Source organism: Peromyscus eremicus, chromosome 11 (genome assembly GCF_949786415.1).
Source record: "Peromyscus eremicus chromosome 11, PerEre_H2_v1, whole genome shotgun sequence".
In the NCBI taxonomy this organism is placed as follows: Eukaryota; Metazoa; Chordata; class Mammalia; order Rodentia; family Cricetidae; genus Peromyscus; species Peromyscus eremicus.
Window position 1 is genome coordinate 28,233,365 of NC_081427.1, and position 20,915 is coordinate 28,254,279.

Below are 20,915 nucleotides of genomic sequence, written 5' to 3' on the forward strand. Positions count from 1 at the left end.
CGCACGCCTTTAATCCCAGCACTCGGGAGGCAGAGGCAGGCGGATCTCTGTGAGTTCGAGGCCAGCCTGGTCTACAGAGCGAGATCCAGGAAAGGCGCAAAACTACACAGAGAAACCCTGTCTCGAAAAAAAAAATGCAACATAAAAGAATGCAATGCATCTTTGCATTATTAAACAAATGTTTCACAGTATAAAATAATGTAACGCTTCTTCAACTAATATTCTACATTTCCCTATTTTTGTATAAACAAAATGAAAGGCTTTAACTTTAACATAGTAAAACCATATACAACAAAAACATTTAAAGTAAAAATTACATTTACACTATTCACTTCATTTATTTGTATTTAACAATTTAGAGAAAACAGTCCATTGTCTATCTTATCTTAGTGATTCTTAAGTTTTATACCAAATTTACTTTTCATCGTAACTAAGGAAAACCATAACTATTTAGTCAAAACAATTAAAATTGAACCTGCAGTTCTGGGTGAACATTATAAAACAGAATGGAAGTATTACGCAATCTTCCCCAGGGCAAGCTCGGGACTGCTTCCAATTCTGCCACTGATCAATCAACCCAAGAGGAAGGAGCACACTGCCTATGCAGTCATCCTCACACTCTATTCGAACACTAAATAGCTTGAGCGACGTTTCCCAGTATAGCCTCAAAGCAGGAAGAGAATCTGCTTCATTAGCTTCAAAGCATGTAGGAGAACACAGCTTTGAATTCTGTTTGCAACATGGTGTCTTGTGTCTACAAGTCTTTACCTGTGTCTGTGTTTAAGCATTGCATTTGTATATAATCATGCACCTTTCATAGTTATACAACTGAAGAGACAAAAAAGGGTGAAATAATGTGAGAAAGGGGACTGCATTGTTCTTTACAACAAACCACCAGCCAATCTATTGCTCTCATACTTCTCAAATGTATTAATATGATGGTTAATTTCATTAGATTAAAGGATACTCAGATAGCTGGGAAAGATTTATTTCTGGCCATGTGTAAGATTGCTTCCAGATGGCAGTAGCTTTTGAATCAGGGAAAAGAGTAAGGAAATTCCATCTTCACCCAAAGGGTCTGAGCACTGTCACATCTGCTGAGACCTAGAAGTAAAAAAAAATAAAATATAAACGTAGATTGTCTCTTCCTCCCTCCTTGGAGCTGAGACACCCATCTTCACCTCACCTCCAACATCAGACCTCAGGGACTGTGGAATTGGTTAGGTACATAAAGCACCTGTGGACCTGAGTACAGCTACCCCGTACTCATATAAAGAGATAGGCAACTATAATCCCAGATCCAGAACGGTAGAGATAGGTATATCCTGGGCTTGCTGGCCTGACAGTCTAGATTACTTGACAAGCTCCAGGTCCAGTAAAAGACCCTGTCTCAAAAGTAGGGAGAACAGCATACAGGAAGACACCTAATAATACCTAGTGTCAACCTCTGCCTTCCACATACATGTTTACATATGAATGTATGAAGTGTCACACTCATATCTACACACAAACACCCATATTTCACACACATAGACCTCTCCCCATCTCCCTCTTTCTCTCTCTCTGTCTCTCTCTCTCTGTCTCTCTCTGTGTCTTTCTCACACACACCACAAACACACACACACACACACACACGCACGCACGCACGCACGTACGCACACACACCTTGACTAACATGCATAGTGTGTGAAAGTACATGTCACATTTCCAGAGGAGAAAGGAGTTCATCAATATCACCCAGTTACAAAACCTGAGACCTGCAGCAGCAGCCTGCCTACAAATTATACTCGTGTAATAGTTGTACAATTGTTAAGAGAGTAACCAACTATGTTTTGATTTGTGACTAAGTACCACATCATGAGATGGAACACATACCTGACACTGCTAAAGTGCCCAAGAACCTGAGACTAGGTTGGCCATGGGTCTAGGGGAAAGCCCAATACTATTATTCTGTTAAAGGAACATACAGTAAAATGGCTCCTAATCATGTATACTGTACTCATAGGTCAGTGTCTTGCCCAACCCTCTCTAGCAAAGCTTCTTGTAGCAGATTGGGATAGGGACAAAAGAAACATTCAGAAGCTGCTAAGGATGATATATTTGAACAAATTAGGTTGTGTGTGTATATAGAAGTGAGAAAAGGCATTTGGCCTGGACCATTAGTAGGAATTAATAGTAATTTAGAAGTACTAACTTGCTGAAACCAATTCTGTGATATATGTGTATGTGTGTGTGTGTGTGTGTGTGTGTGTATAAACGTTATACATATAGTTATAGCTATAGTTATTTATATATAATACCCTATATCTCTTTGATCCTACATTTCATGTTCTCCTTTGTGGTTTAAATGCTGGATTCTATTACTTCTGTCTTCACTGAGATTCTCAATATGCATGTTAAAGATGCATACCAGTAAGTCATACACTCTCTTTAGGTTAATGTCCCTGAATACTGAACAAGGTTTATAGGAAAGAAATGATAAAACAATTCCCTCTCTTCTTTCTTTCTTTTTTCTTTCTTTCTTTCTTTCTCTCTCTCTCTCTCTCTCTCTCTCTCTCTCTCTCTCTCTCTCTCTCTCTCTCTCTAACACACACACAAACACAAAAACAAACAAACATGTACACACCTATCCTCCACTAGTTGATCTTTTCTGTAAGAAATATTCAGAAATGAGAGAAGGTGATCTGGGCAGTCCAGACTTGGGTTCTCAGATCTCTTAGATCAGTGGGAAGACCACAAGACAAAAAGCCTACAAACCTGGGTCTTGGTCTTACCTCTCCCAACCCATCCTTGGTGAATATGAGTTTGAGCCCAAAGGCTCCATTATCTACTACCTATGATAATAGAGATGTAGACTAGACAGTAGGCAGGAGAGAAGAGAACACATGGCACGAGGATCTGCTCAGCACTTGGTGAGGGGCTTCATATTGCGTCATGAGAGCATCACATGCCATTGCAGAACAAGAACGTCAGCCCCAAGCCCTCTTCTCTTTTGGTAAAACTGTACTGTAACCATCAGGGAGGGCGTCCCACGCCAAGCAGAACAAGCATGTCAGCCCCAGGCCCCCTTCTCTTTTTGTGAAGCCACAGTGTAGCCATCCTGGAGCCCCCCCCCCCATGGACTTCTTTTAACTTTAATTATATCACAAACCTCCCACTGTAAAGTGTCCTTGACATATAAACTTTGGAATTGAGTTTCTAACACATGAATTTGGGAGGACACGTTAAAACCACAGCAGGAAAGTAAGTATGGACTGGTAAAATGGCTTTCCTATAAGTCTTGACAAACAACAGACATTGGACATTTGAGTCCCAGCAGGATTCTTTCTCCCCTACCATATGTAACAATAGGTAAGAAATTCAAAGTGTAGTTTTCTGCCACTTCCTCATGCAAAATCATAGTAGACTTTGGGAAGAACAGACACTGGAATCCAGACTTCAGTCACTTTTCCCTCTGACACCAATGCTACCAGAGCTGATATAGGCAGATACTTCTGGATATGACTTGATAAAGTCAGGGGGGCGATTACAGTCAAGCACGAGACTTGAGATGCTCACATTAACCATCATTCAGTCAATTAATTGGTCAACAAGCAGCCAACATTAACTATGTCCTCTTTTCAATGTACCATGTTAGGACAGAAGCTAGGAGTAGAGGGGTAACTCGGAGAATCAAGCTCTAGGATGGCATACAATCTTAATTTGAACTCTGAAGACTCACATTAAATCATAAGAGGAAAAATAAATTTTGTAAGACTTTGGGGTTTGAGAGGAAGGTGGGAGAGAGTCGTATTTCCAATAAAGAAGGGCAAGACATACTCAGAGCTCTGAGATTTGAATAACAAATCCCGCTGCAGACTCCAAATATGATGTCATGATTTCACTGACATCACAACTCTTGTTAAAGTGTGTCTGACTCTTTGGTCACAACATTATAAACTGTCAGTTTTAACTCTGTTTAGAATGCACTCCTTCCCCATGCATGTGACGACAGCACCACCAGGTGTTGGTTCGTCATATGTACAATTCCCTTTCAGAGGCATAGTTCAGTCCATTCATTCAACAAACCTCTGCCCAGTTTGCTAGGTTTGGGGGAACAGGGGCCACAGACAGCCTTCGAAGCCCGGAATCTCCCTCTAGTCCAACTACTGAGCTACAGTTCATCCCAACAGCAATGCTATGTATATCGCTTCTCTTTGTAGCTTTTTACTTAATGGCATTGAAGTTCATTCTGTATCATTTATACATCTCTGGCTTATCCGATTTGACAAATAGTTGTTACTCCAATAAGTGGATAGACTGTAGTTTCTTTTCTTTACTTATTTAAATTTATTACACATAAGGAAATAAACCTATCATATAAGTCATATCAAAAATGATTTCTCCAAACTCTTCAATTTTCTGTGAACTTTATTTTGTATTCTACCAGGAAAAATGAATTCATGGCATTCATATGGTGTCATTATCAGATAAATTGGTAGATATTACATGCTGGCAGTGGCTGTTCCTGCCTAACAGGAAGAGTAGAATCGAGTAGGACAGGCATCCTGAACTCTAAAGAGAGAATATAAGATAAGAAAAATAGAAGAGTAAGTAGAATTTTTCAAATATTTGGGGTTTTTCATCTCATATAATATGAGAAATTAGAGTCAGAGACTACAAGTCACAGAGAGGATGAAACTGTCATAACACTCTCAGGGTCAGAAAGGAGTGAAGAGAAGAAATGGCTGGGAAAGGAAGGATTGTACAGGAGCAAGGGGATCCAGGTAGTGCAGTCACCAGTCAGTCAATGTACTGTATGAGTGTTAGGAAAGAGGCAGGAAACAGTGAGGACAACTGGAGGTCCAGCAGCAGGAAGAGGGAAAGAGGAGAACCCTGGGAGTTCCTTGTGTTAGGGAAGGAGGAGGCCTGTAAAATGCCAGAGTTCCGAACATCCTCCCCCAAGTAAACCTAACATTATGACTTCTTTTCCTTCCTGGCCACACCCAGGGACCTGAGCAACAAGCCCAGCATTTTCTTCAACAGCCACCAGGTGCCCAGAGTGAGCCCCAACAGGAACAATAGGACATCCAGCAGGTTCTGCACATGCCATGGCTGTTGAAAGCCATGGGGCTTGAGATGTGCTCCTCCCCCTGTTTGTAGGATGTGGTCAATCCAGCCCACCAGACGCTGGGAGGGTGTCAGGGGGTGGGAGCGCTTGATGGCCCTGGCAGCCATTGCTGCAAACTTGTACCTATGGGCAGACACAGAGAGAGTGTGTTACCAGTGTGCTGTGCCAGTACATGGGACTTTATAACATACACACACACACACACACACACACACACACACACACACACACCACACAGACACAGACACACAGACACAGACATACACACACACCACACACATACACCACACAGACACACACACACACACACACACACACCACAGACTCAAGCACACACACACACACACACACCACACACATACACCACACAGACACACACACACACACACACACACACCACAGACTCAAGCACACACACACACACACACACCACACAGACACAGACACACACACACACACACACACACCACAGACACAGACACACAGACACACACACACACACACACCACTCACATACACCACACACACACACACACACACACACATACACCACACACACACACACACACACACATACACCACACATACACACACACACACACACACACACATCTTGTTTCTAATACATTCCCATAAGACAGCTTTAACAAAATTGTTGGCATACATTTTTGTTGACACTGTCTACCTGAGTCCCAACTAAAAGTTCAATTTAAAAAAAGTTCAGTGAAAAGCTAAAAAGCAAAACCTAATACAAGAAGGATCAAAATTAACCCTTGAATAGAAATTTTTAATGTCCGTAAGTATTTCACTTATTGTACTGAAGGTGCGCTCACATTAAATATATGTGAACATATGTGACATGATGTATATCTGATTAAGTGATTGGGACATTGAAACCTGAGTATGTAGTCCTGTTTGACTGTGCAATCATTGTGCTGGTTGAGCAAGGAATATGTGGGTCACCTCTTTTTGTCTCGGTTACTATTGCATTTGTGCTAGATTCGTGAAAAGTTCCTTTATAACAGGCCTGTCCTGAGCCCCAGGGACAGGGTAGAAACTGATACGCACTGCTTCCTCATGGTGCATGCTTTGTATGTGCTAGTGTGGAACAGACAATAATGACACACATGGTGGAGATATTGCAAATAGTTCAATGTCAAAGAGAAAGTAGTGTATGATGAGTGAGCTCAAGCACAGAAAAAATAATAGCCAAAAACATGTTATCCTAAGAGGACAACACTGGAAAGTTAGTTTTGTGAGTTAAACACAAAGACCCGGAGGAGGGAAGGTCAGCCCATTAAGGACATGCAATGGTCCTTGTCATCGTTTGAGTAGCATGGCTCCCATAGCCATTGAATGTTTGCTTATCAGTTGGTGGACTGTTAAGGAAGGATTAAGGACTGTGACTTTGCCGGGCAGTGGTGGTGCACGCCTTTAATCCCAGCACTCGAGAGGCAGAGTCAGGTGGATCTTTGTGAGTTCTAGGCCAGCCTGGGCTACCAAGTGAGTTCCAGGAAAAGCAGGAAAAGGCACAAAGCTACACAGAGAAACCCTGTCTCAAAAAACCAAAAAAAAAAAAAAAAAAAAAAAAAAAAAGAGCTGTGACTTTATTGGAGGAGGTTTCTCACGGGCAGGGTTCAAAAAGCCCTCGCCAGGCCCAGTCTTGATCTTTCTGCCTCCTGCCTGCAGATCAAGTTGTAAGCTCTGAGCTATTGCTCCAGTGCCGTGCTGCAGACACAGTCACCAACAAGATGATCATGGACTAACCCTCTGAAACTGTAAGCAAGACCCAAATAAATGCTTTATCTTACATGTAGCCTTGTTTAGGGTACCTTTTCACAGTAATACAATAGTAACTAAGATCATCAACTTCTGATACAATTGGAATTCTTTAGGTATTTGATGATTCAGGAAGATTAGCCACGTAAAGAACATGAAAATGATCTCTCCTGCTTCAACTAAAATTCTATTATAGGTACCCATAATGTAAAAGATCATAAAGATAATGTGTGTGTAAGAAATCATCACAACACATCAGGTAGAAGCATATTCTCAGCTACTCACCCAAAATTAGGATTAATAGCAAAGGAAAAGCAGGACTTTCACTTATCACACATGTATTATAACACATCCCACAAAATTCTGTTTCATTGATAAACAGACTAAACAGAACATGTGTTCAGGCTAAGGTACCCCAACCCCAAAGAGCTGCATACCTCTTGTCTTCTATGACTTCTTTCAGTGTAAGTACAAATGTCTCTGCCTTGAGTGTCTCTAGCTGAACAGAAACACCAATTTTCTTTGCTTCTACTACAACCATGTTTTCAGCCTGGTCTCCAAAAATGGGAATCCCCACCATGGGTACTCCATGCTGGATGGCCTCCATTATGCTATTCATTCCCGCATGGGTGACAAAAAGACGAATTCTAGGATGAGCTGTTGCAAAAGAGAAAGATCGTCCAATATTTTGCTATGCAAGTTGCAGATTCCAGGTAAAGCAGCAGATCTAGGAAATGCCAATGTGCTGGGGAGAATGGATTTACTGATGTTGCTTTAGAGATTTGCAATGTTCCATCATGTAATACCCAGCCTTCTCTCTGCAGAGAGATGCCTTACTTCAGTCAAAATCTATCTAGGATCTAGAACCCAGGGACAGCTACAAGAAAAGTGACAAGCGAGGCAAGTTTCCTTGTCCTTCTACTCATCCTCATCTTCTCCACTGATGCTTTCTTCTTCACTTGTCTAACCTTGGCCTTCTCTTGCTTTTCACGTCTGATCTCACATGAAATCTATATTATGGGTGTTATCTGCTCTGTTTTGAGAAGCTTACAAAAGGGGGTGGTAGGCCAGAAACTTCTGCATTTACAGGTCTTGACTGTTGCTCCATATTGAAAGCAACCAATCATTTCTTATGATCATAAAGAAATCATCCCAAACTATAACTCACTCAAAATCTACCCATTTTCCCTGGAAAGTAAGTCTTTTTCCTATTGTGTAGCCTGTGATTTTCCTGAACAGAGATCTATGTGAAAAATTTCCCAGCTTCTTTTGAGTCACGGTCTTAGGTACAAATCTCTGATTCTGCCACTGAGTGTAGAAAAGTTAGTTATACGTAAAGTCACATAGAAATGAATAATTTGAGGGGAGGTGGCTTTAGGGAATTCTCTGTTGCTCAAGAAATCAGTGTCTCCATATCATACTGTGAGCTTATGTGGGTTGGTACTCAAATATCTCCCTATGTCCTAAACCACACAACCTCCATGTTGTAAGTGTCTGAGTGTTCAGCCCTTTTCTGACAACCAAGATGTGTATGCATGCTTACATTCATATGTATGTGTGTTTAAAAATACCAAGGATTTCTCACATCACTGTGAGAATAGCGGCAACAAATGGTGGCAACTGCCCAAGGAGTAGTTATAGATCACGTATTGGTCAAGATTGTGTTGGAGTGATCAATGGTAAATACTCGTAAGTCAAGGCTACATATCTATTTAGGGAACTGAGATCTGTCTGAGTTGAAAAGGATGAGGAAGTTGTTGCTATGGCCAGTGTAGAGCACAGACTGATTCTACCAAGAACCTTAGCTGCTTCTACCTGCCTGCTGGACATATATCTTCACCTATCAGCAGCCTTTTCTTCTGCAACTGCAAGTGCTCAGATATCAGTTATCTATTAAGTCCCAAAGCACATTAAAGAAATAAAGTAACAGGTCTAGGAGGTGCTTACCCAGGAGGTCAGTCTGGGGAAGCCAATCCATGATTTTGACATTTGGAGCCATAATGACATCTTTAGGCCAATGAGCATCCTTACATGTCCACAGCACTCCTTGAGGAAGGTGAGCAAAGGCACTGTTCATTTCCTTAATTAGTTCTTTGGTCTGATGTAGGGTTGCTATGGAACCCAGTGCCACAAGGACAAAACCTGAGTCTCCAAACTTAATGATAAAGTCTTCCAAATCCTAGAAGAAACATAAAGAAATTTGCAAAAAGTGGATTGTTAAACCCAAGGCAACTATAACATGAAACAAGACCAGTTGTTAAATAAACCCATGCTTTGGTTGCTTGTGTTCTATATGATAAAACTCCTTTCATAATTCCTATACATGTCTGGGGGTAGTTACTGCATTGAATAGCAGCCATCTCTTCAACTTTGTGTGGTTGATATATTGTGCACCCCAATAAACTTATCTGGGGGTCAGAGAACAGAACAGCCACTATATTAATTATAGGTTTAGGCAGTGGTAGCAAATGCCTTTAATCCTAGCATTCCAGAGGCAGAGATCCACCTGAATCTCTGTGAGTTCAAAGCCACACTGGAAACAGCCAGGCATTTAATCCCAGTGACACATGCATTTTATCCCAGGAATCAGAAAGTTATATAAGGTGTGAGGACCAGGAACTAGAGCCTTTTTAAGCATTTAGCTTTTAGCAGCACTTCAGCTGAGATCCATTCAGATGAGGACTCAGAGGCTTTCAGTCTGAGGAAATAAGATGATCTGGGAAACTGGCAAGGTGAGCTTGGATGACTTGTTCTGTTTCTCTGATCATTCAGCATTCACCACAATACCTGGTTCCAGGTTTGTCTTTATTAATAATAGCTTTTAAAGATTTGTACTACACCTTTGGGTTCTTATGGATTGCTCTTCCAAGAAAATACATGCACCAGATTTTTCTACTGGCACTCCTTTAATCCCAGCACTCAGGAGGCAGAGGCAGTCAAATCTCTGTGAGTTCGAGGCTAGCCTGGTCTACAAAGTGAGTTCCAGGAAAGGTGCAAAACTACACAGAGAACCCTGTCTCGAAAAAAAAAAATGTAAGCTCCAGAATAATCTAATTGCTAAGGGCATTCTTTTGGTTTCGTAACTTTTGGCCCTTCCTAACTATTTTTGGCATCATTTGTATTATTTTATACTCATGCTAGAAATTCAGTATATAAAATTTCTTCACTTGATGTGTGGTATAATGCCTTCACCTCTGGTGTTGTTTTCTAGCTTTGGTAACAGAATAATGATAGATTCAAAGAATGGGTTGAGAAGTATTCTTTCCTGTGGAAGTGCCACAAATAATCATACAGGAACTGACATTCATTCTTAAGTGTTTCACTTAATTCACCAGTTAATCCATGTTATGTCAGACTTCCTTAATGAAAGACTTTGTTATTGATCAGTCTAATTTAATCCCATAACTTTAAGATTTTCTATATTTTCTTGAGTCTGTTAATGTTAACAGACTTGCATAGGAATATGTCCACTCATATAGATCACCTAATTTGATGATATATCATGTTTGTATAATTATCTCATAAACTTTATTGTTTTAAGTAAGAGTGGATAATTTTTTACTTTAGAACTTAATTATTTTCTTGTTCTTTCTTATTTATATTCTTAATTTTTCTGTCACTTTTTCAGCATACTACTCTTTTGATTTTATTGATTCTAAATTTGTCTATTCGTTATTTCAATCATCTACACTCTGATTCTTTTATGCCCCTTCTTTCTGGTAGTATCCTGTTTAGTCATGTCTTCATTATCTCTGCCTTATATTGAAGGGTTAGATTATCAATTGCAAATACCTTGGCTGTACTAATAGATATAATAGTAGCTATGAATTATAGCCTATGTCTTGTTTTTATTGCACTCCATCATTCCATTGTGTTTTGTCTCCTTCTCCTTGGTATGTAATATTTTCAAATGTTCCTCTTGATTTTTCCCTTTGAATTTACATTATGTTGTTTTCTACTCACCCCACTGTGGTAAGAGATATTTACATTAATCTGAGAATTTGCAAATCTCAGGGTTGCGTTGGGGGGTGGCATGGGCTAACACATGAACCAAGGAATTTGTTTTGTGCATTAGAGAAGAATATGTGCTCTGCTGTTGTTGGAATGAACACTCGGAACTGGAGAGATAGTTCAGCATATTTCCTTCCAGAGGACCACAGTTCAGTTCCCACAGAGCAATCACAACTCTCTATAATTCTAGCTCTAGGGGATCCAGCGCCCTCTTCTGGCCTCTTCTGGGCACTGGTATGAACATGATGCACACACACATACATGCAGGGCAAGCTGTCAGGCATATAAAATCACTAGCAAATACATTTTAAGCATGCTCTATGTATTTCTAATAATTCTATTTAGCCTATGGTATAATTCAAGGTGATAATTTGTATGGATAGTCTTCTAATTCTAAAACTGTAGAATTGGAGTCTTAAGTTATTATTTATTTCTTCATTAAATTTCTTACATTGTTCTTCTTATTCTTTATTTCATAGTTTGTGCATAGATGACATATCTCTCTGTAAGTTAACTATTTCACATATTTTAAGTAATATTTTATAGTTGCAATGTTTGAAAAACACAAAGTTTCAAATATATATATATATATAGTCTTTAAACTTCTTTGAGAGTTTTGATATAAAGTCTGATTTTCCTTATGTTGGCAACCACCACAGTCTATTTGCTTCTCACTTAATTCTTACAAAACATGTATTGGAATACCCCATATTAGATTCCAGACTCTTGTGTCATGTATTATTTTGAAACATTTCCTCCCACTTTTTAATAATCCCTTCATCTCTCTGTGTGCCAATATCTGACCATTCTGTCTAGAAGGTGAAGGCTCTGTCAACCACATCTAGATTTATAAATGTAAAATATCTCTTACTACTTAAAGATTCAGTCAGGGAACTGCATATCTGTATACTGTATCCCTACTCTACTGACATAAGTATTCAGTGTGTGTATATATATATATATATATATATATATATATATATATATATATATATATATATATATATATTTGTTACTCACTAATCACTCCCCCAAAAACTTATTTGCACCAACTGCAAGGATTGGTACGTGCCGTAGTACCCAACAGAGCCAGAACAAATCCATACCCTCTCTGCTTTGAGCTGAAAGCAAGAGAAACATCCCCTTCATTAACTCAGTATTTTGGCCACCACTATATATGTCCAAAGGGGATAATTCCTCCCATCATGGGTGAGGGAGCCCCACAATGACAGGGAACCAGAAATCTAACATCCTTAGCTCTCTGCACTTTATAATTTTCAGTGGTAGTGATTCTGAGCCTGCATTGAACATGCACACTACATGGCAGCTCGGATGGTTTGCAGTAGCTGGATGGAGTATCAATGGCTCAACAGGCTGGGCACACAGAATAACAGAAGCCATTCTTCTTCTCACTCATGCTAAGTCCTGTCTAGGTACATGCCTTCTGAAAGTGTTATCTGTTTCATTATGAAGAACCTGCCTCCTTAACACATACTAAGTATATTGACATTCACTGTATTTATTATACAGATAGCTCAAAATTCAATTGGAAATATTAATACTAACTAAAGGAGTTATTCCACCACAGCCAGGAATAGAGAGAGACAAAAGAAACTCACATTTTGTACTATCTAACCAGGTCTTCAAACTTAGCATGGGGTATTCTAGCACTGTACTTTCACTAACCCTAAAGATATAGGCTCCAGGTGCTTCTTTTGTCTTAGAGTACTTCCTTTCAGTACATCTCTGGCAAGTGACAATTTCCTCCTGTGGTGGTTTGAAATAAAACAGCTCCCAAGGGGAATGGCACCATTGGGAGGTATGGCCTGTTTGGAGTAGGTGCGGCCTTGTTGGAGGAAATGTGTCATTGTGAAGTAGACTTTGAGGTCTGCTATGCTCAGCTATGCCTGGTGTCACAGTTCACTTCCTGTTGCCTATGGATCTAGATATACAACTCTGAGCTCCTTCTCCAGCATCATGTCTTTCTATATGGCACCATGTTTCCCACCATGATAATAATGGACTAAGCTTCTGAAACATGAAGCCACCCAAATTAAATGTTTTCCTTTATTAAAGTTTCTGTGGTTCTGATGTCTCTTCACAGCAATAGACACCCTAATTAAGACACCATCTAAGCACTGAAGGCCTCTGAATAAAAGATAAACTGAGGACCAAGGTTTAACTCACTTGAGGTATTGGTCTAACAGGTTTTTCTATTAAGCCTCCCACATAGACCATGTTGGGAAACACGGGATGAGCAAAATCCAAGGCAAAGTCAGAATTGACAAACCACAACTCTGCTTTCCGTGGAAGGTCAGACAAAACTGGCCGAGAGTCTTCTGCAAAATGCTCCTGGATAGTGCCGTCATAATGAGAAAATATTTCTCTTTGCTTCATGGATGAATCAAGGAATATCAGAAAGTTCTTCACTTTGGCCCAGAAGTTCATTTGGTCAGTTAAACTGGAACCAAATCCTTGAACATAAGACAAGGGCCTTGGTAGCCCGTAGTCTATAATGGTAAACACCATGGGAAGAAAGGCCACAAATTGTTTCCCAAGTTTCTCAGCAATCAGGAAAACACAGGGATCTAATGCATCCAAAAAAAGTAGGTCAAAATTCTTATTCCTTAAGGAATCCAGGATGTCCTTTCTGCTTAGTAAGTGACTGCATAAATTCCCTAAGTGTTCATAGACCTTTACACGGGTGTGATAGTTGAACCTGTGAAAAAATAACAAATATTTTGAGGAGCTTTTTCATACTTGGCCACATTTTCAGACATATTTGGAATAATGTTGTACTCAGTGAAAGTATTGCACAACTAGATGAACAAAAGCCTATAATTCAACACTCTGGCAATGGAGACAGGTGGATCAAGAGTTCAAGGCTAGTCTTAGCTTTATGATTTTTGAGGCCAGTAGGCTGGACTAAATAAAACACTTACTCACTTAGAAAAAAATGATTTTTAATATATTTTATGCAAAGAGGCTCTGTAGCCTGAATTTTTTTCTTACCTTTGTTTAAAGCTATACAAATCATTATATTATAGTGTTACTTAATATGTAAAGTATATTAAGTTAGTTAGATTTCTTCTGTCTTGGAAGCCATCACTGATTACAGTAGATCTCAGAGCATCAATCTGAATGAGCAGGTGTATAATGCTGTTAATTTCACATTATATAATGAGTTTTTGTGTAATAGTATTGCTCCTCTGCCAATCTGTGTAAGTGGCATGATTACACATTCTATAATCATCAATGATAAAGTCATTTCTTTTAATCATGTGTATCTTGGCTTGAATGTTGTACCCCACAAAAAGGACCTTTCCAATGATAATATTAGAACAAAGCTGAATACGTTTCAACTTTCTGCCTGGAAACTAAGCAATTTGACAAACAAAATAAACTACTATGCAGTGGTGGCCCACACTTTTAAGCCCAGCACTCGGAGGCAGAGGCCGGCAGATTTCTGTGAGTTTGAGGCCAGCCTGGTCTACAGAGTGAATTCCAGGACAGGCTCCAAAGCTACAGAGAATCCCTGTCTCAAAAAACAAGAAAATAAATAAATAAATAATAAATAAATAAATAAATAAATAAAAATTTTTTAAAAAACCAACCAACTATATATATAATATTATATATATATCCTACTGATTTTTCTCTTATATGTGAAATCTAAACTTAAATGTGTGTGTGTGTGTGTGTGTGTGTGTGTGTGTTTTCTTTGTTAGATGATGAAATTAGAAAAGAGGCCATGAGAACACATAAAAATAAAAAGCCATCAAAAGAGATGTATGTGCCATGGAATAGTGCTGTGGAGGAAGGAGGCAACCTAGAACAAAAGATACTGACATTAATGATTTCTAAAAAGTACATAGCAAAGCCTATTACTTTATATACAAACTTAACTTTCTAATGGGAAGAAGAAGTGTGATTGGAAGCTTATTGTTAGAATTTACAACTCCTACTGCTCAAACTGTCAAGACTGTCCTCAACTTTAGTCATCCTACTGATGAATCTTCCCCACAGCACGTTTCCAGGGACTCTTCCACATCAATGCCGAGCAGATAAGCAACCTGGTAAGATGCACAAGTGCACCATGTCATCCTACATCAAAAGATCCACAAGATGAGAGCCCAGAGGCACACTTATCTTCACTCACTTTTTGACCCAACTTCAAGTCACAACGGCTGTGATTTGTCTTCAAGCATTTGTATGTCAGAATGTTGGTGCTCAGTAAGGACATGTGGAGGTAGTGGGCCCTCTAAGTGGACACCTTAGTAGAAGACTATTAGAAGGCCTTACCCTATAGATTTCCAAAATAGCCCTTGTTAGATTCTGAGTTAACCCTCTGATAGGTCTAAACCTGTTCTTTCTCTTCTCTTGAATTATTCTTGAATCATTTATGATGCTGTTTATCATGATGCTTTCAATCAACCTGACTGATGTTTTTGCCATGAGCTGGAACTTCCATAACTGAACTGATAAGCTTCTTCTCATTATAAACTCACCCAAATTCAGTTGTTACATTAAAATAATGGAATGAGCTGGGCGGTGGTGGCGCACGCCTTTAATCCCAGCACTCGGGAGGCAGAGGCAGGCGGATCTCTGTGAGTTCAAGGCCAGCCTGGTCTACAAAGCGAGTTCCAGGAAAGGTGCAAAGCTACATAGAGAAACCCTGTCTCGAAAAACCAAAAAAAATAAAAAATAAAAAAAATAAAAAAATAATGGAATGAGGATGAATACATGGCATAATTATCTAAATCTATCATCTAATTTCCATTTTTTTAAATATTTTATATAATAATTCTAAATAAATCCAGTAGAATGGTAATCCCTTTAATGTACATCAATTATAAAAATTCTCAAGAAGTTCCTATTCTCATCAACTTGATTGTTTTTTATCTGTAATTTGAACCACACCTCAAGAGTTCAAGCTTAGAAAGAAGACATAATACATATGTCAAAAATGTGTATATATAATAACTACATTTGACTAAGGTGCAATTTGACCTTTTCTATCAAATATATGACAAAAGATATGTGGTCTTTAAGATTCTGTGAGTGAGAAATTTTTCCAAAAAAATCTTGGTGCTGTGAGCACAACCTTAACTGTTAAGTAGAATTTTCCAAGACAGAGATGAAAATGAGACCAGTGGAATTACCTTAGAGATTCATCTGTACTTGTCAATCATGTGGAATGTAGCACAAATCTTGAAAGTTCTTATTAATAAAAACAAACCCAGAGCCAGGTATTGGGGTGAACGCTCAAGGACTAGAGAAACAGAACAAGCCACAGCTACCTCATCTTGCCAATTCCTCAGCTGATCCTTTTTCCTCAGACTGGAAGCCTCTGAGTCTTCATCAAAAATGAATATCAGCTGAACTGCTGATTAAAAGCCTAAAAGCTTAACCAGCTCTAGTTCCTGGTTTTCATGCCTTATGTACCTTTCTGCTTTCTGCCATCACTTCTTGGGATTAAAGGCTCTTGTTACCATGCCTAGCTGTTTCCAGTGTGGCTTTGAACTCACAAGATCCAGAGGGATCTCTGCCTCTGGAATGCTAGGATTAAAGGCATGTGTACCACCATTTTCTGGCTTCTATATCTAGTGGCTGTTCTGTTCTTTGACCTCAGATAAGTTTATTAGGGTGCACAATATTTTGAGGAACACAATATCACCACAGTGGAAGACAAAGGAGATTCTGCACATCCCAATCAAGGAATAAAAGCCTCAGGATCATCTGTAATTCCAGACCATTGAAAGATTTTAAACATACCTATGGCTATTAGCTGTTAAGTCAACGGTAACCATGCTACAATTCATAGAACCACAGAGGTTAGGTGTAGAGTAAGGAACCAGTGAACACAGGGAGAGCTCATTAAGAAAGGAAAATAAAATAGACAGTTATGAGTGGAAGTTGTGGGTCTAGAATAGGAGGATCAAGTGAGGAAGAGAGAGAGAGATAGGGGGAATACAGGGAGAAACAGCTAAACTTAAGGGCCATTTGAGGGGTAGTATGGAAACCTATCACAAGAGACACTTGCTAAAATATATATATATCTGTGATCTCAGTAAAATTGCCAAATGATGTGCAAGACAGAGTCCCAACTGGCCATCCCTTGCCACCAAATGAGCTTCTAGTACCATAATTGGGTCCCATCTAATTTAGATTTTGGACAAAGGGGTCCCACAGGAATCCTCCTAAAACCCAGGCAATTGCCAAAACTATAGGTTGTGCTCGACAAACTGACAGCAAGGCTCTGTTGCTGAAAACAACATCCATACAGATCAATGAATATGAGGAAACTCAGCTGCTGCCTGTATAGTGCCTAGGTTCTAGCATTTTTGGTGTAGGAACATACTCTGTACACTACCAAGAAAGAAACATAAACACCAAGCCAGTCAGAAACCCAGCTATCTACAATGTTGTCCTACCTGCAAGATACGCTACAGCAATGGAGGAACAAAGCTTGAGAGAGTAATCAACCAATAACTGAACTGACCTAAGGCCCACTCCACCAGATATAACCCATACCCAACACTGTGTGGGAAATCGAGAACCTAAGACTAGACAGCCCCTTAGGACCTAGAGTAAAAACAAATGGTATCAGTCTGAAAAACAAAACAAAATATGTAGCAATAAAATGACTTAAATAAAATAAAGGCATTTTGCTATATTCATAGACCAGTGCCTTGTTTAGTCATCATCAGAAAAGCTTCCTCCTGTAGCAGATGGAAACAAATATAGAGACTTGCAGCCAGACATTACACAAAGAGTGAGTACCTTGGAACACACAACCTTAAAGAAGATGTTCCCATTAAATCTCTCCCTTTGACGATTAGGGAAACCAGAGGAATAGCAAGCAGTAAAAGAACCAGAGGGTTTGGACAACGTCAAGAAAACAAGGCCTTGTATACATGAGCACAGTTCATATGAACTAACAGAGACCGAGGCAGCTCACACAACACACACACACACACACACACACACACACACACACACACACACACATGCTTCCAGTATAGTATTGTTATGGGATTTATGAGTATGTGAAAAAGTGGGTCTCTGATTCTTGTGCCTTCTCTTCCATTCTTTTCCTTTGTTTGTTTTGATTGTCCAACTCTAATGTGATATTTTTGATTTTATGTTATTATATTTTATTATTATCCCTTAGGAGTTTGTTTGATTTCTGATGAGGGACAGAGTGACAGAAAGAGAGTGGGGCACAGGTGGGGAGGGAGCTACTGGTAGGATAGAGGGAGGGAAAACTGCAATCAGGATATATTATATAAGAAAAATTATTTGGAATAAAAAGGGGGAAAGGAAAACTTTTAAATGAGTTTAACAGAAAAGGAACTAAGCATGGCACAGCCTTGTATAAGTGACTTGCTCCATTAAGGAACTTGTGTAAGAAGGTGACAAGGTACATGGAAGAAGGTGGCTCCTCTTTCCCCAAATAGAGAAGTTGAAGTGACTGCACTGGCTTCATTGAGACTACATGCACAGAGACAAGTAAAAACAAGGCTTAGAAGGCCCATCTTTGTAACTAGAGTTATCCTCAGTCCCGCCCGGGCCAGCAGCCACTCAGACTCAAATAAACACACAGATGCTTATTTTATTTATAAACTGTATGACCGTGGCAGGCATCTTGCTATCTGTTCTTATATCTTAAATTAACCCATTTTTATAAATCTGTACATTGCCACGTGCCTCATGGCTTACCAGTATCTTACATCATGCTTCTAATCACAGTGGCTGGCAGCATCTCCTTGCCTCAGCCTTCTACTTCCCAGACTTCTCCTCTCTCTTTGTCCTGCCTATACTTCCTGCCTGGCTACTGGCCAATCAGCATTTTATTTATTAACCATTGCCAGGTAGCTCCTTAAATGTCCTTGCATTAGATATGTCTGTCTTCCATCCCGGGAAAGACTTATACTGAACTTCCACTTTATTTAAGACTTTTTGGTTTGCTGGGAAATGAGGTATGATTTACCAATCTCATTTGTAAGCAACACCAACTTTGATTTCTGTAAACATATCCAAAATATCCAACTTGGTAAGGACCAATGTAAATCCATTGATCATATAAGCATATTTGAGTAACACAAGGTCCAACCAGCCACATCTTCTTTTCCTCCCAGTAGTTACTCCAAATTCTCTACCCCTTGTTTGTAATAATTCTCCAATTTCATTGTCTTGCTCTGTGGGGAAGGCACCAATACCAACTCTAGTGGTATAAGCTTTTACAACTCCATATACTTCTCCAACATTTTGAGGGGGCATACCCAAACCTGTACAAACACCTCCAACAGTGCAGTTTGAAGAGGTCACAAGAGGGTATGTTCCAAAATCAATATCTAACAATGCTGCGTTTGCACCTTCTACCAAGATTTTCTTGGGTGGTCCATGGAGGGCCTCATATAGGAAATCAGAGCAACACATTCAGAGCATACAGAACATCCCACAGTCCTTCCTCTAAGGAAGGTTTTAACTTTTACATAGTAAAATTACACATAACAAAACAATTATCAAGTAAGAATTATAGTTATAATATCTAGTCTATTTGTATTTGGCAAAATTAAAGAAGATATCCTATCTATCCTTTATTTGTGAGTCTAAGGTTTCATATATAACTTATCTCTTATCATAACTAAGGAAAATTATAACTATCTAGTCTTCAACTATATCAAAGACCCCAGAAGGATATAATATTACCTGAGAAACAGGAGAAGGATACAAGAAACTTTTGGGACACTTGTGAGAATAAGCAGAGACAGCTGGCAGCCTGGACAGTTATCCAAAGTTCCTTTGTAAAGTTGGGGCATCGGTCCTCAGCCCACAGGCCTAGAGTCTCTCAGACACTTCTCTGTGTCCTGTAGAATGTCTGGCAGTTTCCTCTGTGAAGCAGGAACCTGAAGGACCATTTTGCCAAGCAAAGTTCAGTGGTCACCTTCCTATGGGTTCTGCATGTCCAGTCGATCAAGCAGTCCAGGCAAAAACAGTTTCTTGCCCAAATGGCTGTTTTTGCCAAGAAGAAGATAAACTCCATATGGAGTGTCTTCACCATCCATCCTCCTCTCTGAAGTAAATCAATGCTGCCAGGAGCAGACGTGTCTCATTGTCCAGAAAGTTTAAGTTTTTAAAACACTTTAAATGTCATATTCTGTAGGTCTTTGAAGTGTTTGAAGATTACCTACCTGTCTGAAATATATCTATGTATACCTAGAAAACTTAACATGACTATAAGCTTGACTATCTTAGAAGACTAACTATTAATCTGTGGTTCTTAATTATCAATTACAATTTCAAATGAGATATACAAGCATAATACCTTAAACAAGAGTTGAAATATACATACAGTATAACAAAATTAACTTTAAATTTGTATCAATAAACTAAAATCTATACCAATGTAAAACATTTCAAACAAGTTGCTGCTCTTTAAAAGTAGGTTCATTAACCTACCCTTTCATCCTATCTTATCTATATCATATCCCCCCTTTCTTCTTTAGAAAGAGATCACATTTATAATCAACTTGCTTTAAATAAAAATATTGGTTTTGCTCTGTCCCACACCAGAGGGCTCTTCTAATATGGGACAGAAAAATCTCTCAACCTTTTTTTAGGGTGGGTAATATTCTTTGGTTTAGAGAAGGAGTGAGCCAATTCCATCTCCAAAGCCAGCTTGGTATATTTGGGAATTTGGGTGTAGCTTCTCATACTACTTCCTGCTGGATGAGAGCACTGTATTCTTACTAGGACATAAAGAAAATATTAGAATTATGGGGTAGTCTGTGAGGCTGTACTGTCTGAGCCAGTTGCCTTCAAACTATTCTGGATGTTGGATCATCTGGGCCATGGTGTCACTGGAGACCTTTCAGGGGGTCTTGGCTGGTCAAATCTGATGTATCGTAATCTGCAACAAATCCATAGCCTCTTTCTGTGGAAACAAAAGCAGAGCCTCCTTTCCAGAGCAACATATCCTTAGATCCAAATTTTGAAGTCAAGGTACCTT

At 39.3% G+C, this 20,915-nt stretch overlaps 2 protein-coding genes across 2 annotated transcripts in view; both read right to left on the minus strand.

Moving 5' to 3' along the window:
- Nucleotides 1-4,506: 4,506 nt before the first annotated feature.
- LOC131922015 (UDP-glucuronosyltransferase 3A1-like) overlaps nucleotides 4,507-20,915 on the minus strand; it is a 35,290-nt gene continuing 18,881 nt past the window's right edge. Inside the window, exons 4-7 of the mRNA XM_059276747.1 lie at nucleotides 13,088-13,619; nucleotides 8,837-9,068; nucleotides 7,327-7,546; nucleotides 4,507-5,233 (exon numbers count right to left, since the gene is read on the minus strand). Coding sequence (XP_059132730.1) covers nucleotides 4,957-5,233; nucleotides 7,327-7,546; nucleotides 8,837-9,068; nucleotides 13,088-13,619 — 1,261 coding nt within the window. The 3' untranslated portion in view covers nucleotides 4,507-4,956. The remainder of the gene's footprint in view (nucleotides 5,234-7,326; nucleotides 7,547-8,836; nucleotides 9,069-13,087; nucleotides 13,620-20,915) is intronic.
- LOC131921968 (adenylosuccinate synthetase isozyme 2-like) lies at nucleotides 18,761-19,342 on the minus strand. The gene is given in 1 exon segment (XM_059276717.1): nucleotides 18,761-19,342. A coding segment is annotated over 1 exon segment (582 nt).